General features: G+C 37.4%; 1 protein-coding gene across 4 annotated transcripts in view; it reads left to right on the forward strand.

The window, feature by feature from the left end:
• The first annotated feature begins 6,606 nt into the window (after nt 1-6,606).
• Nucleotides 6,607-17,173, forward strand: part of WWOX (WW domain containing oxidoreductase) — a 532,132-nt gene continuing 521,565 nt past the window's right edge. For all 4 annotated transcript variants that reach the window (XM_063334661.1, XM_063334662.1, XM_063334663.1 and 1 more), the window contains exons 1-4: nt 6,607-6,752; nt 9,320-9,384; nt 10,701-10,758; nt 11,938-12,116. In XM_063334661.1, coding sequence (XP_063190731.1) covers nt 6,646-6,752; nt 9,320-9,384; nt 10,701-10,758; nt 11,938-12,116 — 409 coding nt within the window. In that variant the 5' untranslated portion in view covers nt 6,607-6,645. The remainder of the gene's footprint in view (nt 6,753-9,319; nt 9,385-10,700; nt 10,759-11,937; nt 12,117-17,173) is intronic.

Below are 17,173 nucleotides of genomic sequence, written 5' to 3' on the forward strand. Positions count from 1 at the left end.
CACTCACGCCAAACATATGGATATCCTGAACCAGTTGATGAAGCATCTTTCAAATCAAGTTCTATTGGACAGCTTGAAATGCTGTTACAGGGCTCTATGCAATGTGCATTGAGGAAGAATTCCCACGGTTTTACCAAGGATATAAAGTTATTACTGCAAACCATATGTGATGTGCTTCACTGGGGTGACTGTTAGAGATTCAGAGAGAGAAGGACACGAGAGCAAGGTTTTCAAACAGGTAAACAAACAGCATACAGTCATCCAAAGGTAACTGAGAGGGGAGTGTAGAAGGATTTATGATACCTCTTTATGCAAACGTATTATACACTAAAGTTCTTTTAAAATATAAGCTGGATTCAAATCTCTCACAAGTGAAATGTCACTATGTCAGTTATTGATAGTTTAAGCAAGATCAGAATCAGCTCAAGATTTTTCAGAGTATTTCCAAAATAAGTTTACTGCGTCCATACTGCACTAACTTCTCTGACATATTATTCCTGTTATTCCTTGACATAATCCAGCAGCCAGCCTGTGAAAAAAAAAAAGTCCACTACAGTATTTTTGTAAAATTTATGAGAAATACTGTTTTTCTTTGTAGCAGTTTTGTTTTTTCCTAGCAGCTTGATATGGATTAGAAAGCTTTGTTTAGTGGAGAGAAAGTCTTTTCCATTTGACCTTCTTAATCCTGTATCTAAATAATACCTTTTCTTTCATAGCGCTGTAAAGTGACTGTGTATCACCAGTGCTCAATACTTATTCTAATGAGTTGCTTTCATAAATAAGGCAGTGCTAGTCACTAACCTGCTAGATCAAGGGAAGGAGCATGCAGTTACTTCATTAAAATGGGCTATTGTGCTGAAATAATTTTTGGAGAGAACAATTTTTCTAAGAAAATTGCTAGAGTTTAATCTAAACAACAACTGTGTTTGAACTGCATTCATTGTGCATGTACTGCATCCGCGTTGCTATAAGCGTGAAGCCTCACGCTCAAAGATGAGGTTAATCAGGAGTTAGAGCTAATTTAATTAAGAAAGGATACTGGTGATTAATATTTATAAACAGTTACAATGATTTTTCTATTTTCTTTTAGTTATGCAATATCTCTTTGATTTCTCCTGAGAAATTACAGACAAATCATCTGAATGCTTTTAAATACCTCAGAATGAAAACTTCATATTTTTCATGTCTGTGGTCAAATATCAACTCTCACATTCATTTTAAAATATACTGGTAGTTCCCCTTCTTCCATTGCCACTAATGTTGCACATGCATATTCTAGCTTTCTCACCATTGCCTCAGGTAGGATCTGGACTAATAGTAAAAAATGAACCAGACATTCTCCTATACCCTCCATGTCTGATGCTACAAACATTTCCATGTTTAACTTCAGATGTGGGAGTAGTATCCCTGAACACAGAGAGAGATTGCAAAACCAAGAGTGAATAAAAGTGTTCATCGCACTGAGGTATAAGAAATTTGCCATTAATCTGTTCTTTCACTAATTAATTTTATTTACCTCTTTCTTTCTTGTCTGTGCAAAGCAATTAAAACCAAATGTTTAAAGGAGTTTAGATAGCTGACTTCCACTTCTTTTTTCCCCCCTAGCTTATCACTGTCCAATTTTGCAGCCTGGAAGATGAATAATTACTTAGTAGGTGTGAGTAAATATTTCTCTGTATGTTCAAATATGGGTTTTGTACCTAGGGAGGCTTGACTATTGTTTGTTCTTCTTTTTAACCAGTTCATGAAGAATATTCCGTCAATCTTTAATTGCCTCCAAGATGGATATAGAATCCAGGGTGAATGAACTGACTTTGCATCATGTCCAATGTAGCAGGAGATTAACTGAGATACGGTATCTAACAGGAGGTTTACAACTGCCTTCAATGAGTGGGTCAGTGTCATTGCAATGTCATGTTTCCAGAATGATGAATTTTGACACTAAATTTGGAATTGGGTCAGTTTGGAATTTACCTAACAGGCTTTCATGCATGCTGATATACATCTAAAGATATGGGGAAAAAAGACACTTCTTGATCATGCAGTATGCAAGAAAGGAAATTCTTTATTATCAGTCTGTTTGTCCCTCTAAATGCCACTACTGGTGGAATGAGAGCTCTCAAGGCTAAGGATACTCAGGTTAGAAAGAAACAAATATCATGGACAATTACTAGTGTATATGGCAAAAATTTATAAGCTCTTGAAATAACATATAGATAGGCTGAAAGTTTGGCTGAACACTGCCTCATCTTGAATTACTTGACATTTCCTTTTCTGCAGTGGGTAAGGTTTGCTTCTGGAGAGTGACAGAAAGTTCTTCTCTGAATGATGAATAGAAATATAAAATCTTGTCCTGTTTAGCATTTATACCAAAACTGTTAAATATCACTTCCTACCATTAATTTTTAATCGTGTTGAACAAGTTTAATATTTCTGTTAATAACATATCAGAATTTGCAGGTAAGGACATCTAGTATGACCCTTAATGACCCTAATATGACCATTAATTTCCACACTGTGCATGTTCTTAACAAATGAATATTGAATTATTTATAAAAGATAGACTTCATAATATTCATACATGGCCTATCTGAGGTTACTGATCCAACAAGCGTTTCCAAGCAGAATTGTATTTCACAGTTTTTTGCATCTTACTAATATGTTTTCTCTGGAAATATAATTTTTAAAAAGTGGACACAGAAACTCTTATGACTGGGATTCCAACTCCGCAGTTTCCAAATAGTTTTCATAAACAGATTCCATATGCAAAATGTTCTTTTTGTTGTTTTCAGAAGAAACTGGAAGATCATCAACAACAAGGCCTATTTGAATCCTATTAACTTTAAAATTATGTTGAAAATGATGTTATTATATGTAAGGAAGGAGGATAAAATTCTTGATATTTCTAAAAATAAACCTGAGTAAAAACTCAGGGATTTTAAAAGTTTAAACAGTTTTCATAACTTGAAAGAAAGTCAAAAGTGACCTTGTAAACATTTTTATGGAAAGCTGAGTTTAACTCCACTAAAAAAAAAGACAAAAAAATAATTCATTCACTTGAAGAACATGGCACATACACACTAGGCAGTAGCTCAAATATTCTTTTATTATGTCCCAGTGGATTAAAACATAGCCTTATGCAGACTATCTGCTTTAGTCTCATGCTGAGGTAAGAAAGGCATGAGGCACAGAGGCAGAATTTTCACCTGAAAAGAAACAGCTGGAGCCTATGCAAACATGTTTTGGCAGCTCCTGAAAAATTATGATCTGAGGGCTGTTCAGATTTTTGTCACATTCCTGAATTATGATTTCTAACAAATAGACACATGCTCTATCAAAAGAGTGAATCAACCTTTTGCTGTGTCATCTGGATGCTTTTGCAATATGTCACGATTATTTTTCTCTTGTCCAGATAACTCTCAGTGCCCAAATCCTTTTCAGATAAATCAGTACTCGGATCTTTGATAGACAATGGCCATGATTCAGCAAAGCATATAAGCCTGCGACTAATGTTAAGGAAATTTTAAGGTTTTGCTGCCTTAGGCTTATGAATGTAATTTTATGACCAAATTTTTGTCAGCGTTTCTTATGGAGAAGCTAGACGAATACATTTGATTTTGATGGTTTAAAGTATGGCTAACAGAAAATGAGATTAAGGTTCTAATTGACATTTGTGTTATTGTGAAATCAACAACCATTTCTAAATGTGTTCTCATTTTAATTTACCCACTTTCTGGCAGGCTGTGGAATTAATCTTGGTCTGTGCGGCTTAGAATGATCAGAAGAATTAATTTACAGGATTGCTGCAGCAATGGATCAGAATGATATCCTTGAAGCAATATTTGCTAAAATATGACTCTGAAAGCAAGTGTCAGAAGATTTTTAAGCAGAATGGATTATTTACTACCCTGCCTCAATGAACATGATGACCAAGATCACTGTAATAAGAGATCCATTCTTTTTCTGCAGTGCAAGAAAATGATTCTACGAATAGTAACTTTACACAACCGCTATTACAAAAAATACCAAACAAAACCCCAAACCCCCCAAAACAACCAGAACAATGCACATACTGTATACCTCAAAGATAAGTGTGTACACTCAATCAATTTAGATATAATTTCTTGCTTTCCTAACACAAAGCTGATGGGGAAGAAGCAATAAGGAGGAAGGCTGTGTTACTCCTATGACTTTAGCATCTGAAAAAGTGTCTTAATTTGTGGTAAAACTGTCACAGACCTCAATCTGTGTCCTAAAGTTACATTCCTGCTCTTACAGAAATCATGGCCATTGCTTTCTGGCATTTGAGAAACCTAACAGAACTAGTTCTGCAATTTAATATGGACAGAAACCTGAACTTGCATGGACTCTCACTGAAATCATACCTAAATCTCATATGTCTGCATGAAGTTTCTTGATGCAATTTGGATTATATAAGTAAGATATGTAGGTAATTGATGTAAAAAGAAAAAGCTGGAAAAGATGGCAAAGGACTTCTCTGACCCTCTGAAAGAGAATGAATCTTCCTTTTGCCAGAATTTGAAATTGAAATGCATGGTTGAATTTCAACATTCTTTGAAACAGTAATTCTTTGAAATTCTATTTACTTTGAAAAGTAAATAACCCAAGTCACCAAATTATCAAAACTTGTGACTTTTTTTTTCCCCCAGTGAAAACTTCCTGAAAAATAGGAGGTTGTTAAAAGTAGAGGGGAAGAAATGTTTGTGAAAAGTATCATAACTGTTGGAATCACTTGATTCTAATTTTCAAAGAGGAAAGTATGGGGTTTCTTAAATATTTTTGTAGAAACTGAAATTGGACTGAAAACAATATAAACCCATAGGACTTCTGTGGTATCATATTACTCATGTCCCAAGGACTTTAAGACAATTTGTTAATATCCACATTGGTCTGTCAAACAAAGCCTTTGCTTTTTCATTCAATAAATATTTTTACATGAAAGGCAGTGGTTCTATTTAATGAACACATATATACTCATTGTTTTAAGATTCTATTTCTCTTTCTAATCTGAAGTACACTGTACACCCTTAGCACTGAAATGCTGTAATGCTGCTGTTTACATTTAGGACATAAGGCATACTTTATGCAATACAGATGGTTGGGGTGGGATAACTGTCAGACAATTAATTTCCACATTCCTACTGAACACAATTCATGGAATGCTGGATGCTGAATTCTAACAGACTGCAACAAGAAGAAAACCGAAAAATAACTTTTCCTACAGTTCTACTGCTAGATTAATACTCTCTTTCTGTACTTCAAATATTGACTTAAATACTTTATTTTCTTGAGACCTGGCACATTTCTTCACTCCGTAACCTATGGAGTATTTCAGCAGTTTCCTGGACCAGAAGTGAGCATGTTACTGAAGTTTCCCTTCCCATATGTTTACCCAAGACAGTGTATGGCCACAGTCTTTTTTTATACTCAGGCTCTTAATGATGCGTGAGTTTTTATTTCTAGCAGGAGGAGATAATTTAGTTGGTGTAATTCCTCGGGGGAACCTGAAAAGTGATGGGAGAAGCAGGGCAGGAGAAAGTTCAGGCTGCTTTTGCTAGACAGGTATGCATGCTATTAGTGGAGAGTGAGTGAGCCATATAGGTCAGTGTCTCAAATAGTGCATAAAAATGTTACCCAAAGGAGTCAGAGCACTTTATTGCATTTGTGGGGTTGCACTGCCACCTGGTGCAGTACTCAGTGATTACAGTCTCTGTCCAAAACTGCGTTCGACTTTTTTTTTTTTTGCTTAGAACACCTGCCGAAGGACTACAATGGGAAGACGCTTATGGCATGACAATGACAGTTGGCTTTGGTTATATAAATAGGTATGAATAAGTCAGCATATGGGCACGGGATGAAAAGCAGCGGGGCAGGTCGGGGGGCGTACACCATGTCAGCTAAGTAAAGGTAACAGACAAGGTACTTCATCTGTCTCGGCTGCAAAGTGGGCTGCCTGGGCTTCATCTGCCAGGATGGGAGTTACTATAGTCAATTCACTGACCTGTAGTGCTTCATTCTTTGCAGCTGGCTGTATTTACATCACCAGGTGACAGAGGCTTGTCAAAGGGCCTGTGCAGGCAGGTGGCTGAGGCCGCCTGCAGCCTCCCTCAGCCCAGTGAGGTCCTTCTCTCCGTCCAGGCCGTCCTCACCAGGCAAAGTGATACTGAGGAGCTCTGGCTAATGCCACCACAGCGCAGAATCTCATCCCAGAGATCAGGAGGTGACAACTAATGTCAAAAAGCTTAAAGAACAGCTTGTTAGTCATTGGTTTTCAGGGCCCTGTTGTATTCGCGCCCATCTCTGAAAACAGAAGGCTAGAAACACTTAATGCCCCCCAAATTTGATATACTTGTGCCATCCATGACGACTTCAGCTCAATCCAGGCCCCTTTGGGTGTTAAAAACTCAGTGTCAGCGGTAAAACCCCCCAGACTGAGAGCTCAGCCTCAGCCGGGCAAGATGAGGAAAGAGCCGCGCGCTTCCCGCCTCTCACCGCCCCGCCCCGGGGCCGGGGCCGAACTACACTTCCCATGGTGCCCCGGGGCGCCTCGCCGCGCCACTGGCTGGGCCGGCCGGAAGGGGCGGTGCCGACGGCGGCGCGGGGCTGCGCCGAGCCCCCGTCCCAATGGCGGCGCTGAAGTACGCGGGGTTGGAGGACACGGACAGCGAGGAGGAGCTGCCGCCGGGCTGGGAGGAGCGCACCACCAAGGACGGCTGGGTTTACTACGCGAAGTAAGGGAGGGAGGGGGGGCGAGCACGCCTGCAGCCCTCAGACCACATGCTCCTTCGCCCTGGGGCAGCGCCCATGGGGCCGCGGCTGCTGCCCCCTCAGCGAGGGGAGGGCAGGAGACGCCATTTCCCGCCCTTTACCTCAGGGGCGAGCTGCCGCCGTTGGGAGGCGGGGGCCGGAGCTGGAGCCGGGCTCCGTGGCGGTACCGGTCTGCGTGTGACTCGGTTTCCCTCCTGCTGCCTGGGAGTGGGGAGCGTGGGCTGGGCCCCGCGGGGGTCCCTGCAGGCTGACCCCCGCCGGGCAGAGCCACGGCCACCGGTCTCCGGCGGGAGGGACGCTGAGCAGCTCTGGGCTCTCCTGGGTGCGGGAGTGAGCTGTCACACAGTGGTTGCGGTGCACTTCGTGGCTCTGTGGATAATCTTTATACGTATGGGCAACAGAGCCTTACACAATATTGTAGTTTTCTTAGTTTTTTTCTTCGTAGGAATAGAGGTGAAGCAGGTATGATGCAAGTTAAAAGCTATAAATGCTCTCCCTTAGCTCTTCAGTGCACCACAGCTCTGACAACAGATGAAAATTTGCATTTGGCACCATCTGCTTGTCCCACTCTGAAAGTGATTGCAGCCTCATTGATTACAAAAGGGGATGTGCTATAGGGCTAACTAACTTAGTGGAATATATATTTATATATTATTCTCTCTTGCGATTTCTGTAGCCATGCTCATCTTGGAATCTGTTTCAGTCTGTTTAAAGCTGCAAGATTTAGTCCCTCCCACCAAAAAAGGGGAAAAGTATAGTGCATTCTCACCTGTGGTGAGTTGGTGTCTTCCTCCCAGGTTCTGCTGTACAAAACACTGGAAAGAATGCTTTAGTTTATCCATGGTTGGTTTGAAAACACTGCAGATTCTCTCTAGGTGTTTTTCTTAGGTTAAACTTTGGTATATTTCATTTGACTGAAAAAGCTCTTTCACAAAGTGAAAGTAGCAAACCTACAGAATAATAAGCTATTACTGAGCATAATTTTTACACAAACAATTCAATAGGTCTGTTTTTTAACTGTTGTGAAACTTAACTGATTCAGTTTAATTTAATGAAATGACAATCATTTATCTTTACTGGCTGAAAATCTTGCCCGGTGTGTCTAAAAAAATTAAGAGGTGTTACGCTACTGCTACCTTTAATGTAAGCTCTGTATCTGTGATATCTCTGTGTATTCTGGCTATTTGTTTCTAACCTTCATCATCAGTATGAACTTTAAACTTAGCAGGAATTAAGGGTACTTTGGTTTAAGACTTTTAAAAGTCTTTGTGAAGAGTTAGGTATGCACACAGTCAGTTACCAGAGCTCGGTGGGCATGCATTTGTCAAGCTATGGTAATTTGGTTCTGTATCTCAGATCAGACAGGAGTAACTTAGGATCTTGTGTCTTTAGTGTATGAGTGTCCTGAAGTTTAAGTGCTACTGTAGGTCATGCAGATGTACTTATTTATTCTGAGACCACCAGCTGTGGTTCCTGTCATACAGTATGCTGTCACTGTGGGCTAACGGCATGATTATTATAAGAAGGAAAAGTTGCTTATGTTGTGTGTAAATTGCTGTTGGTACTAGATCTGTAGTTTAGTGATTATTTGTGTATCTTATTCAATAATGCTGTCAGTCTTTATTTCGTACTTGGACCGCTATCAACTTGGACACTCTTTCAAGTAATCCCTGACTGACTCTTAATATAAAAGCTTGGTTATTATTTTGAAATATTTAATGAAAGATAAGATGTTAATATCCAGTCTGATTTCAGTACTTTGGGTATCTTAGGACCTTGTTTATGTGCACATCACTTTGCTTATTAGTCTGTGTTGCAGAAAATCTTATGATAGAATATATTCATTCTGTTATAGTGATTTAATTGAATAAAATCTCTGAATTAGAAGATATGTGATAGCATTATTGCCCATATTAAATAAATAGTCTGCTAGTTAAGGCCTCTGGATAAACTGATCTGTCCAAAGCTGCAATTGCTTGTGTAGAAATCCAGACATTTTTACCTTATAGCTTGCAAATCAATATTATTAGACAAGAGTTATAGAAAGGTGCTTCTGTCATTTGAAAACTTTCTAATATTATTTCTACTAGTTTCTGATAAATTCTTTTCTTGCTTCTTCCTTCCTTTTTCCTGCCAAAGATCACCATCTTTTTGAGATATTTTCCGAGCCTGTTAATGTTATTCTTTAATGACTTTTGGCTTTTCTCTCCTCTCATTGTAAGCAAAAAACTTAGATTGGAAGTCAAACATTTATTTGCATTTTCATAGACTCCTGTGCTCTCTGGTTAGTTACTTTTCCTTCAGAACCGTGGCAATATGGAAGCCTGATAACTTCTAACAGCAGTTTTGACCTTTCTTAAACAAGGGATTGATGTGTTTCTTCTTTTTTTTTGTGTGGAAGACAAGCCACTGAACTGTATTTAAAAAAAAAATAAGCAAACAGTATTTACTGTATGCAGAAAAAACTGGATTGCATCAGAAAAATTATTAGGCAATTTTTAAAAAATGTTAAACTTCTGTTTTCCTACAGCCACCTGGAAGAAAAAACTCAGTGGGAGCATCCTAAGTCTGGGAAGAGGAAACGTGTTGCAGGAGGTTTGTGTTAAGCTTTTGTAATGAACTGAAATTATGTTAGAGACATCAGTTGGAGTTTGGCCAGGAACTAGAACTCATTTTGATCTTCTAGTTGATGGTAGTCACCTAGGCAAACTGAGCTTACAAAACACAGCTGATTTCAGTGGGGTTTTACCTATGTGATTGTGTCTGTGTAGACTGATCATTTTGCAGTTTTATGGCTTTCTTATATTGCTCCATAAAGCCAAAGTACTAATTCCAGGATAAAGGAATTGTTTTACTGTGGCTTGTTAAGCATATATGGAATTCTCTGCATTCTGATATCCTGGTGCTTATCAGAGAATATTTATAGTTGGATTATATTATTCAAAGAATATATTTATTCAAAGAATATCCCTGTCACAGAAGGAAGTCACATTAGTTTTCATTTTACTTGTTTTCCCTAATCCAGTTGAATGTTGGTGCCAGAATAGAAGACGGCCAATGTTGCAGGACACTTCCAAGCTATCTGCCTTCTTAAGGACCTTGGATCAGTGTCTTAAATTAGATCTTCCCAGAAACGTCTATGTGGCTTAACCTAGGGGTACTATACTGTTGGCAAGCCGTATTTGTGTTGGCATCGGTAATGTGACTATAATGGAATGTTTTCAGTAGATTTTGAGCCAATTGAATTATAATGGAATACTTTTCAGCCAGGATTAGAAATATTGGGTAGGCCGTCTGATAAGTACTTCTGTATACAAGAATTTATTTTGTAAATATTTGTCATTTTTGTCCTTTTATCTTTCCTTCCAAGTTTATATAATCGTTTAGAATATATATAATATATAATCATTTATATATTATATACATAATCATTTATAGAATCATTTAGGTTCGATTTAACGTATCCCATACCCTTGAGGGTTCTGATCTTCCAACTTTTGTTATGTGTTACATGTAACTTTTCCTACATTTAGTTCAATGTTTTCGCTATTTACTTTATCAGTGATAGTAAACTGTGTGCGATATAGACATGTGTGTGTACAAGGAAGCGTGATTGCATTTTGTTGGTTTGTGCTATAACATGAAATAATCTTTATAAAGAATTTTTAGGTTATAGTTAATACGCTAGTTGTACCAGATCTCCTGTATATTGTAGTTTTGTTAGAGAGCAATTGCATGTGATTAGGGAAGCGGTCCTTCTTTCAAGTTCCAATATTCAAGTGCAGCAGGTAGCTTCATTACCTGAAGAAATAATGCAGATTTTTGCCACTTCTGTCTGAGAAATCACTTAAACTTCAAATCTGAGTGTACTCTAATACCTGAAAAAACAGAATGTTTTATGTGTTTCCTAGGTCTGCCATATGGATGGGAGCAGGAGACTGATGAAAACGGACAAGTCTATTTTGTAGAGTAAGTGTATCAAAACATAGACTGTGGCCAAGTAGGACAACTGTGTTTTATGATAGGATATGGCCAAGCAGGACAACTGTGTTTTATGTTAGGTAGCCTTTTTGAGTTATGATACTGTGACAATATCAGCCGAGAAGACAAATAAGTACAACTTCAGAATCCATATGCAGATATTACATTTGTAACTAAATACACATTTGTGGTTTTCTGAGTTATTCCATCTGCACGGGAATACTGGTTTAGGTGGAACATTGTAGGCACTTGCCAAGCTGGCCGTTGGATAATGTAGACTCATTTTGTTTGTATGCCTTTAATGGTAAACTCTGTATATGTAATTTTAAAAACATATCCAGAACTTCATGGATGATTGTTAACATTGCAGTAATGCTGTAAACATATCAGATGAAAACAAAATTGCTGCAGCTTTGACTCTTGCAGCTCTTGACTTGCAGTGTAAAGCATAAACAGAAAAGAGGACAGGGATTAAGCTAGCAAAGATTTTTAGAAAGGTGAAGGAGGAGGAAGTTCACAGAAGCAGAAAGACATTTCTGGGAACACTTCCTTTTTGTATCTTTTCAATGGCAGGGTCAAAAAGGGGTAGTTATCTTAAACTAAGTTGGAAGAATGAAGAGTATTCATAGGCCAAAATAGTAAGTGTTGCCTCTGTCCTGTAATTAAGGACTAAAGGCTGAAAGTTGTTGCTTAGTGTTTCTTTCTGATAATTGTCTAAAGAAAACTAAAACTCAGTTTTGGAAAAGTGAGCCTGACCCATATTGTGCGCAGCAGCTGATGTGAAGCTATTTGTTTTCAGTTGTTTAGGAAAAAAGTACTGAGCTACATTTCTCATTGGTATATTGTTTCAAGGGAGTAGAGTAGACCCATTTTATAGAGCTCCTAAGAGAATATGATCTTCCCTAATACAATAAGATTTTTCCGTTGACAAAATTCTGCTTTCTATGTCAAGGGTTCACATGAAGTTCAGAATGGATTTGTGAAGTGTGTGAATACAATTATTAATGGATGCTGTCACAATTGGAAAAATGATAAAAAAAATAATTTGATTTTGGGGAATTTAAATAATACACTATAAATGTACACAACAGTGGTTGAAATACATTTAAAATCTAAATGCAGAGTACAGAAGGGTCCAAGCAGTTGAATTTTTGTGTTCTTTTGCAGCCATATAAACAAAAGGACTACCTATCTTGACCCAAGACTGGCCTTTACGGTTGAAGATAACCCAGTAAAACCTACTACTAGACAAAAATATGATGGAAACAGTACTGCAATGGAAATACTCCAGGGTCGTGACTTGAGTGGGAAAGTGGTTATAATCACGGGAGCGAATTCAGGAATAGGTAGGTTAACATTACATATAAGGTAAAATATGGCAGTCTTTATCTTACAGACTACTTTGTTATTTAAATATCTGTGTACTTTTGGTATTCAAACTTGGTTTGCATTCTTCCCTTATAAAACCTCTAGTTAGAAAACTTTGTTTTATGCAGTTTATGTACTGCTTTTTAAAAATGTGTGGAGAACTTGGGCTTAGAGGAGAGCTATAGGAAAGGTATCAAGTTCTGAAACAATTTTTGACCGGAAAAATACTGATGGAGTCGTTTTACATTACATAAATATATAAAGGATGGCTGTGAAAGGGAAGGGAAGTTTCTTTTTATGATCTTGGTGGCTGGGACAAGGAGTAAGTTTTGTATGGCCACACAGGAGTTCAGATAAAGTATTCAGAAAAACTTGGCAGCAAGTAAACTTGAGTAAAGGTTTTCCAAGGAGACTGTGGAATCCTTATCTCTGAAGATATTTTCAAGTCAACTTGATGATGGACCTGTGTCAGAATGTCATATTTGATGCTCCTTTAGGGCAAAAAATTATGACCTTTTGAAATCCCTGTTGGTTGTATTTTCTAGCGGTTTCATAAATCCTTTTAGCCACTCAGCTTGTTTAGGTATTTGTTACATAGTATTACTTCTACAGTGGGTAAGTATTTGAGGGATTCTAATTAGCTGCTTTTGTTTCATTTTATAATAAAGCTTTGGTGCTTAGGGGCTTTGTCTTTCTTTTCAGAAGACAGGATTTCTTCTCCAGCTTAATTTGCTAGGCTGTTTGAAGTATCACTTGACAACCTGCACAGGATATGTCTTTCTGTGGCTTAAACTGGTGGAGGAGCCACAAATATTAAAACACTGGTGTGGTTTGGTGTTAGATTTGAACTTTTTTGGTAAATGAAGAGATCTACCTAAATCCTAGGTAACTGTTAATCATTTGTTCCCTTTTGTCACTTGCATTTTTCTTTATGGTGGGATTACATCAGTATTGAAAGAGCCCCTATGCAAATTATTTGGTGTCTTTTTTAGTGCAGGACCTTAATTTAAATGCATTTATAAGGACATTCAGAAACCTTGGAGACGTTCTGGAAAATGGGTAATAGCAGGACTTATCACTCTGGATTCTGTTGGTCTTTACCCCTTAATTATTTAAAGGAGTGTTATCCCATAGGAGCCAGATGAAGAATTTAGAGCTTTATTGTGGTTTGCAGTTTAGGCATTAACATTAATGTCCTACTGTCATTGCATATATGCTGCTACGGGTTGGTACTGCAGTTAGAGCAGTAAGTCTTGTACTTCCTGTCTTAATGAGGAATTTGTGTTTTCTAGTAAGGTTTACATTCCGGGTTCTTGGTACAGCATGTCTTTACATTGCATCCAGTAGTAGAATTTGCTTTGTATGCAACTGTGCAGTCTCAGAACATTTAAGAATTACTTGGACTCAAATGATTTGCCTTCAGCTGGAGAAGAGCTATTCAGACTTGCTGAATGAGCTGAGAGTGTTTTGTACGTGGCAAAAGATTAATCCAAGACGTATGATGCTTTTATCAAGATTTTTTTCCCCCTATTTCTTAGTTTATAATCTGAATTGATCACAAGTAAGCGAGCATGTCCTTGCACCAGATCTTCTTTGCTTGTGTTATATATGCACAGACATATATATACATAGATGCTTTCTTGATTTCTATTGGTAGGTGAGGGTAAGATTTCACCCCTGGTCAGAAGTATACCAAGAAGAGTGGGAGCGTTAGTGAAATAAGCCTTGGGCTTGTGCTGCTATATATGAGGTTACGACATAAGGAGTCCAAAACTATGAAGGTGATACAGCAAATATGTGATTAAGGTGATATTGTGGTGTTTGTAACTCAAAACTCTTGCATACCATGTTACATTTAATATTGCTATAGTCCTAGGCTTTGTGTCTGATGCTACTTGCCAATTGCCACGGAGTGAGGATTAAGGAGAAAGCAGTTCTAGGGTTTATGCTTCTTGTGTAGTCTATGTTCTTTTTTCCGAGCTCTAAGGGCTTCTGGGAGACAAGAGCCCATTTAACTGAGCTTGTACTGATTGTGACTTCTGATTGACCTATTTAATGGAAAAAAGAACAAGGTTCAAACTTCTTGGTGCTGTGTGAAGGGAGCACTCCTCCTTTGGGGTTGGCTTATAGTGTTCTTGTACAATTAATTTGGACGTAAAGGTTGGAATTTGAAGTTTTCTTGAAACTCTGTTGTCTGAGTCTGTAAAATGTATCAGTCTCAGCTTAACTCTTCACCATGCTTTGTGACTCTTGGCAAATTGCTTTGAACACGTCAGTGTCATGTAATGGATTGCAACGTAGAGATCCCTGTAAGCTTTAGTGTGTCTACACAATTCCTTGGAACTCCATGTGGAAATACTAACTAGGTTGCTCAGGATGAGTCTTACTGGTTTTGGAGATTATTCCTGTTATTTTAGGATTTCAGTGCTGCGCTCCATTTTGTTGTAGATACTCCTTTTAAACTTGCTGTATTTTGGAGCTAATATTTCCCTCCCTGAGTATTTTGAGGAGTAAACAATTACTGTGTTTTCACAACACTAACACACTTTCTTTAAGAGGTAAGTAAATATTTCCAAGGAAACAGATTACTTGTTGAGCATTTGTGCTCAATAATGTAAGGGGGGAAAAAAATCATTCAGTCCTTTCATTGTTATAAAAATTAGTTTCAATGGTATATTTGAAACTAATTTTATGGTATTTCTACATTTGTTGAGAAATTTTTCATTCCAAGATGGGTAGAACAAAGATCGAGGTGTAAGTTGGTAGACTGCAGTCTATTAAAATGCAGAAAAAAGCATTTTCAATTACTGCATTGCTGGATGTTCAAGATAAAGTTTGGAAAATGCTGAGAACCTTTGAAATATGGATGAACATGTATGTTTTTTTATTCATCCAAATACACCACTTTAAGATAGCAAAGTTAAAAACAGATTAACGAAGATGGAATGAGATGTTAATTGACTTTATTTGTGAATCTAGTACAGGGAATCCAATGTATTGCCAGGAACGTTCTTTTTTTTTTTTTTTTTTTTTTTTTTTCCTCGTAGTTGAAAAATCTTCTCATCTTCTGGGAAAGAGAGATGATTACTTAAGTACTGAGGGAGTACTTTGGATGACTTTAGCAGTGGTAGAGTTTTAGTGGTATCCCATGTACTGGCTTCTCAAATGTTACTTCATTGCCATTAACTTTTCTTAATGTGTCTGTTCTGTGGTGGTTCTTTTCATTACTGATTACGAATATGGACTGTAAGAATTTCCTAGATTACATACCCACTTAATTTAGTGCTTAAAACTGCTGCAAAAAGTGCGTGTGTGGGGAAAAAAGAAAAGTATTAAAAAATGAGATTTATAAACACTTCATTAATTTCATACGCAACTTCGAAAAGGTTAATGCATTTATTCTATTCTTACAATTATAAAGAGATTATAGCAGATCAAGAGTTATTAGTAAAATGCTTTCTTATTTTTTATTTTAGAAGCTTTTTCCTCTGACAGTGCAGTCCAAATATTCTTAGGATTTTTTTTCTCATCTGTTTTTTAAGCTCAATCAAAATTTTAGTCTGAGTATCACAGTAGAAGTTGAGGTAACTTTTGGTCATGGTAAAGCTGGTGTAGTAAAGAGAACTAAGGCTGACTTACTGAACAGTTTAGTCTTATTGTGTAAATCCTTCTGGTTTAAAAAACTTATTGTTCTATGTACAATTAAACGTAAGTAGTGCAAATTATCAGTTTGTTCTTTTAAAAATCAGTATTCCACTGTGAGGAATTAAAGGTAGCATGCGATTGTATGTGTGTGTTGTCTTTTTGTTTTAAAGGTCTCAACATCAGTTAGGTTACAGAGAAAATACTTAACATGCTTCTTGTATGAATAGAGTCATACTTTTTAATTTTTCCACTAGAGGGCTGTGTTGCTCTTTGAAAATACTAAACAAAAGAGAGTGCTGCTTCTGGTTTTGGCAAATCCTCCTGTGATTTTGTTGTTTGTGTTCTCGATTATTAGGGCTAGAATCTGAAATTTTAAAAAGCATGTCAGCTGTTCATCTACATTTAATTTATAAAAAGATGTGGTATTTTCAACTGCATCTGTTAGCAGTCTCCTCAAATAAAACAATTTTTTTTTTTTTTTAAAGAGTATTACTTTAAGATCAGGGAGACAGTAGTGTAGCTAATGTGATTTCTCTGTGACTTGTATAAATATTGCTATCTGTTTTTAAGATTCATACAGCTATACGTCCTTGACACTACATGCTCTGTTTTCTCTATCGGGTGCAGTTGTGCCTAACCTATTGTGACTGCTAGAGTATGCATGAGTAGTGAAATCTAAGTAGAACTGGAGCATATTATGGAAGGGTGAACTGTATACATTCTGTGCAGTAGCGCAGATTCCACAACGTAGGGTTTTTCTTAATGCTTTTCCAAGACTTTATCACAAAACTGTATTGATAATCACAACCAAACCATTGCTGAAACTGCAGTTCTAAATTTTCTGCTATATGAAGGTCAACTGGAATCTGTTAATTGCTTTTGTAAGGGATGCCCAGAACATGCACGAATTATCTCAAGAAAACGAAAATGACTTTTGGCTTTGAGCAGCGTTATTTTTTTCAAATACTGAAGAAAATTCAGAAGTTTCATTCGTAATGTGGCTTGCTATATTGCTTTTCTTGATTATATTTTACCAGAGTAAAGCATGTAATTTTGTAATTGTGGAAACGTGTTAGATTATTTCTTCAAAATAATTGTCAGTTACTGTTTGGTTAAATGGAATTCTTCCTTTCTGGCACTTCTGTTGCTATGCAATGAAGGGGCCTTAGCCAGGAGAAAAGTTGTGTATTAGGTACTATTAATCGGTAGTTAATAGACAAGTTGCTGCTCCAGTGAGCTTTAGGTCTGCATATACTTTTGCTGTGAGAAGTCATCGAATTTCTTTTTTTTTTTTTTTGTTGTACACAACTTCAGTATTAGCAATTTTTGTCATACTGATGCAAAAGGCTGGGAAACATGCTTATAATTTGTCGCAATTTAGCATCTGCTT

This window comes from Chroicocephalus ridibundus, chromosome 4, assembly GCF_963924245.1.
Source record: "Chroicocephalus ridibundus chromosome 4, bChrRid1.1, whole genome shotgun sequence".
NCBI lineage: Eukaryota > Metazoa > Chordata > Aves > Charadriiformes > Laridae > Chroicocephalus > Chroicocephalus ridibundus.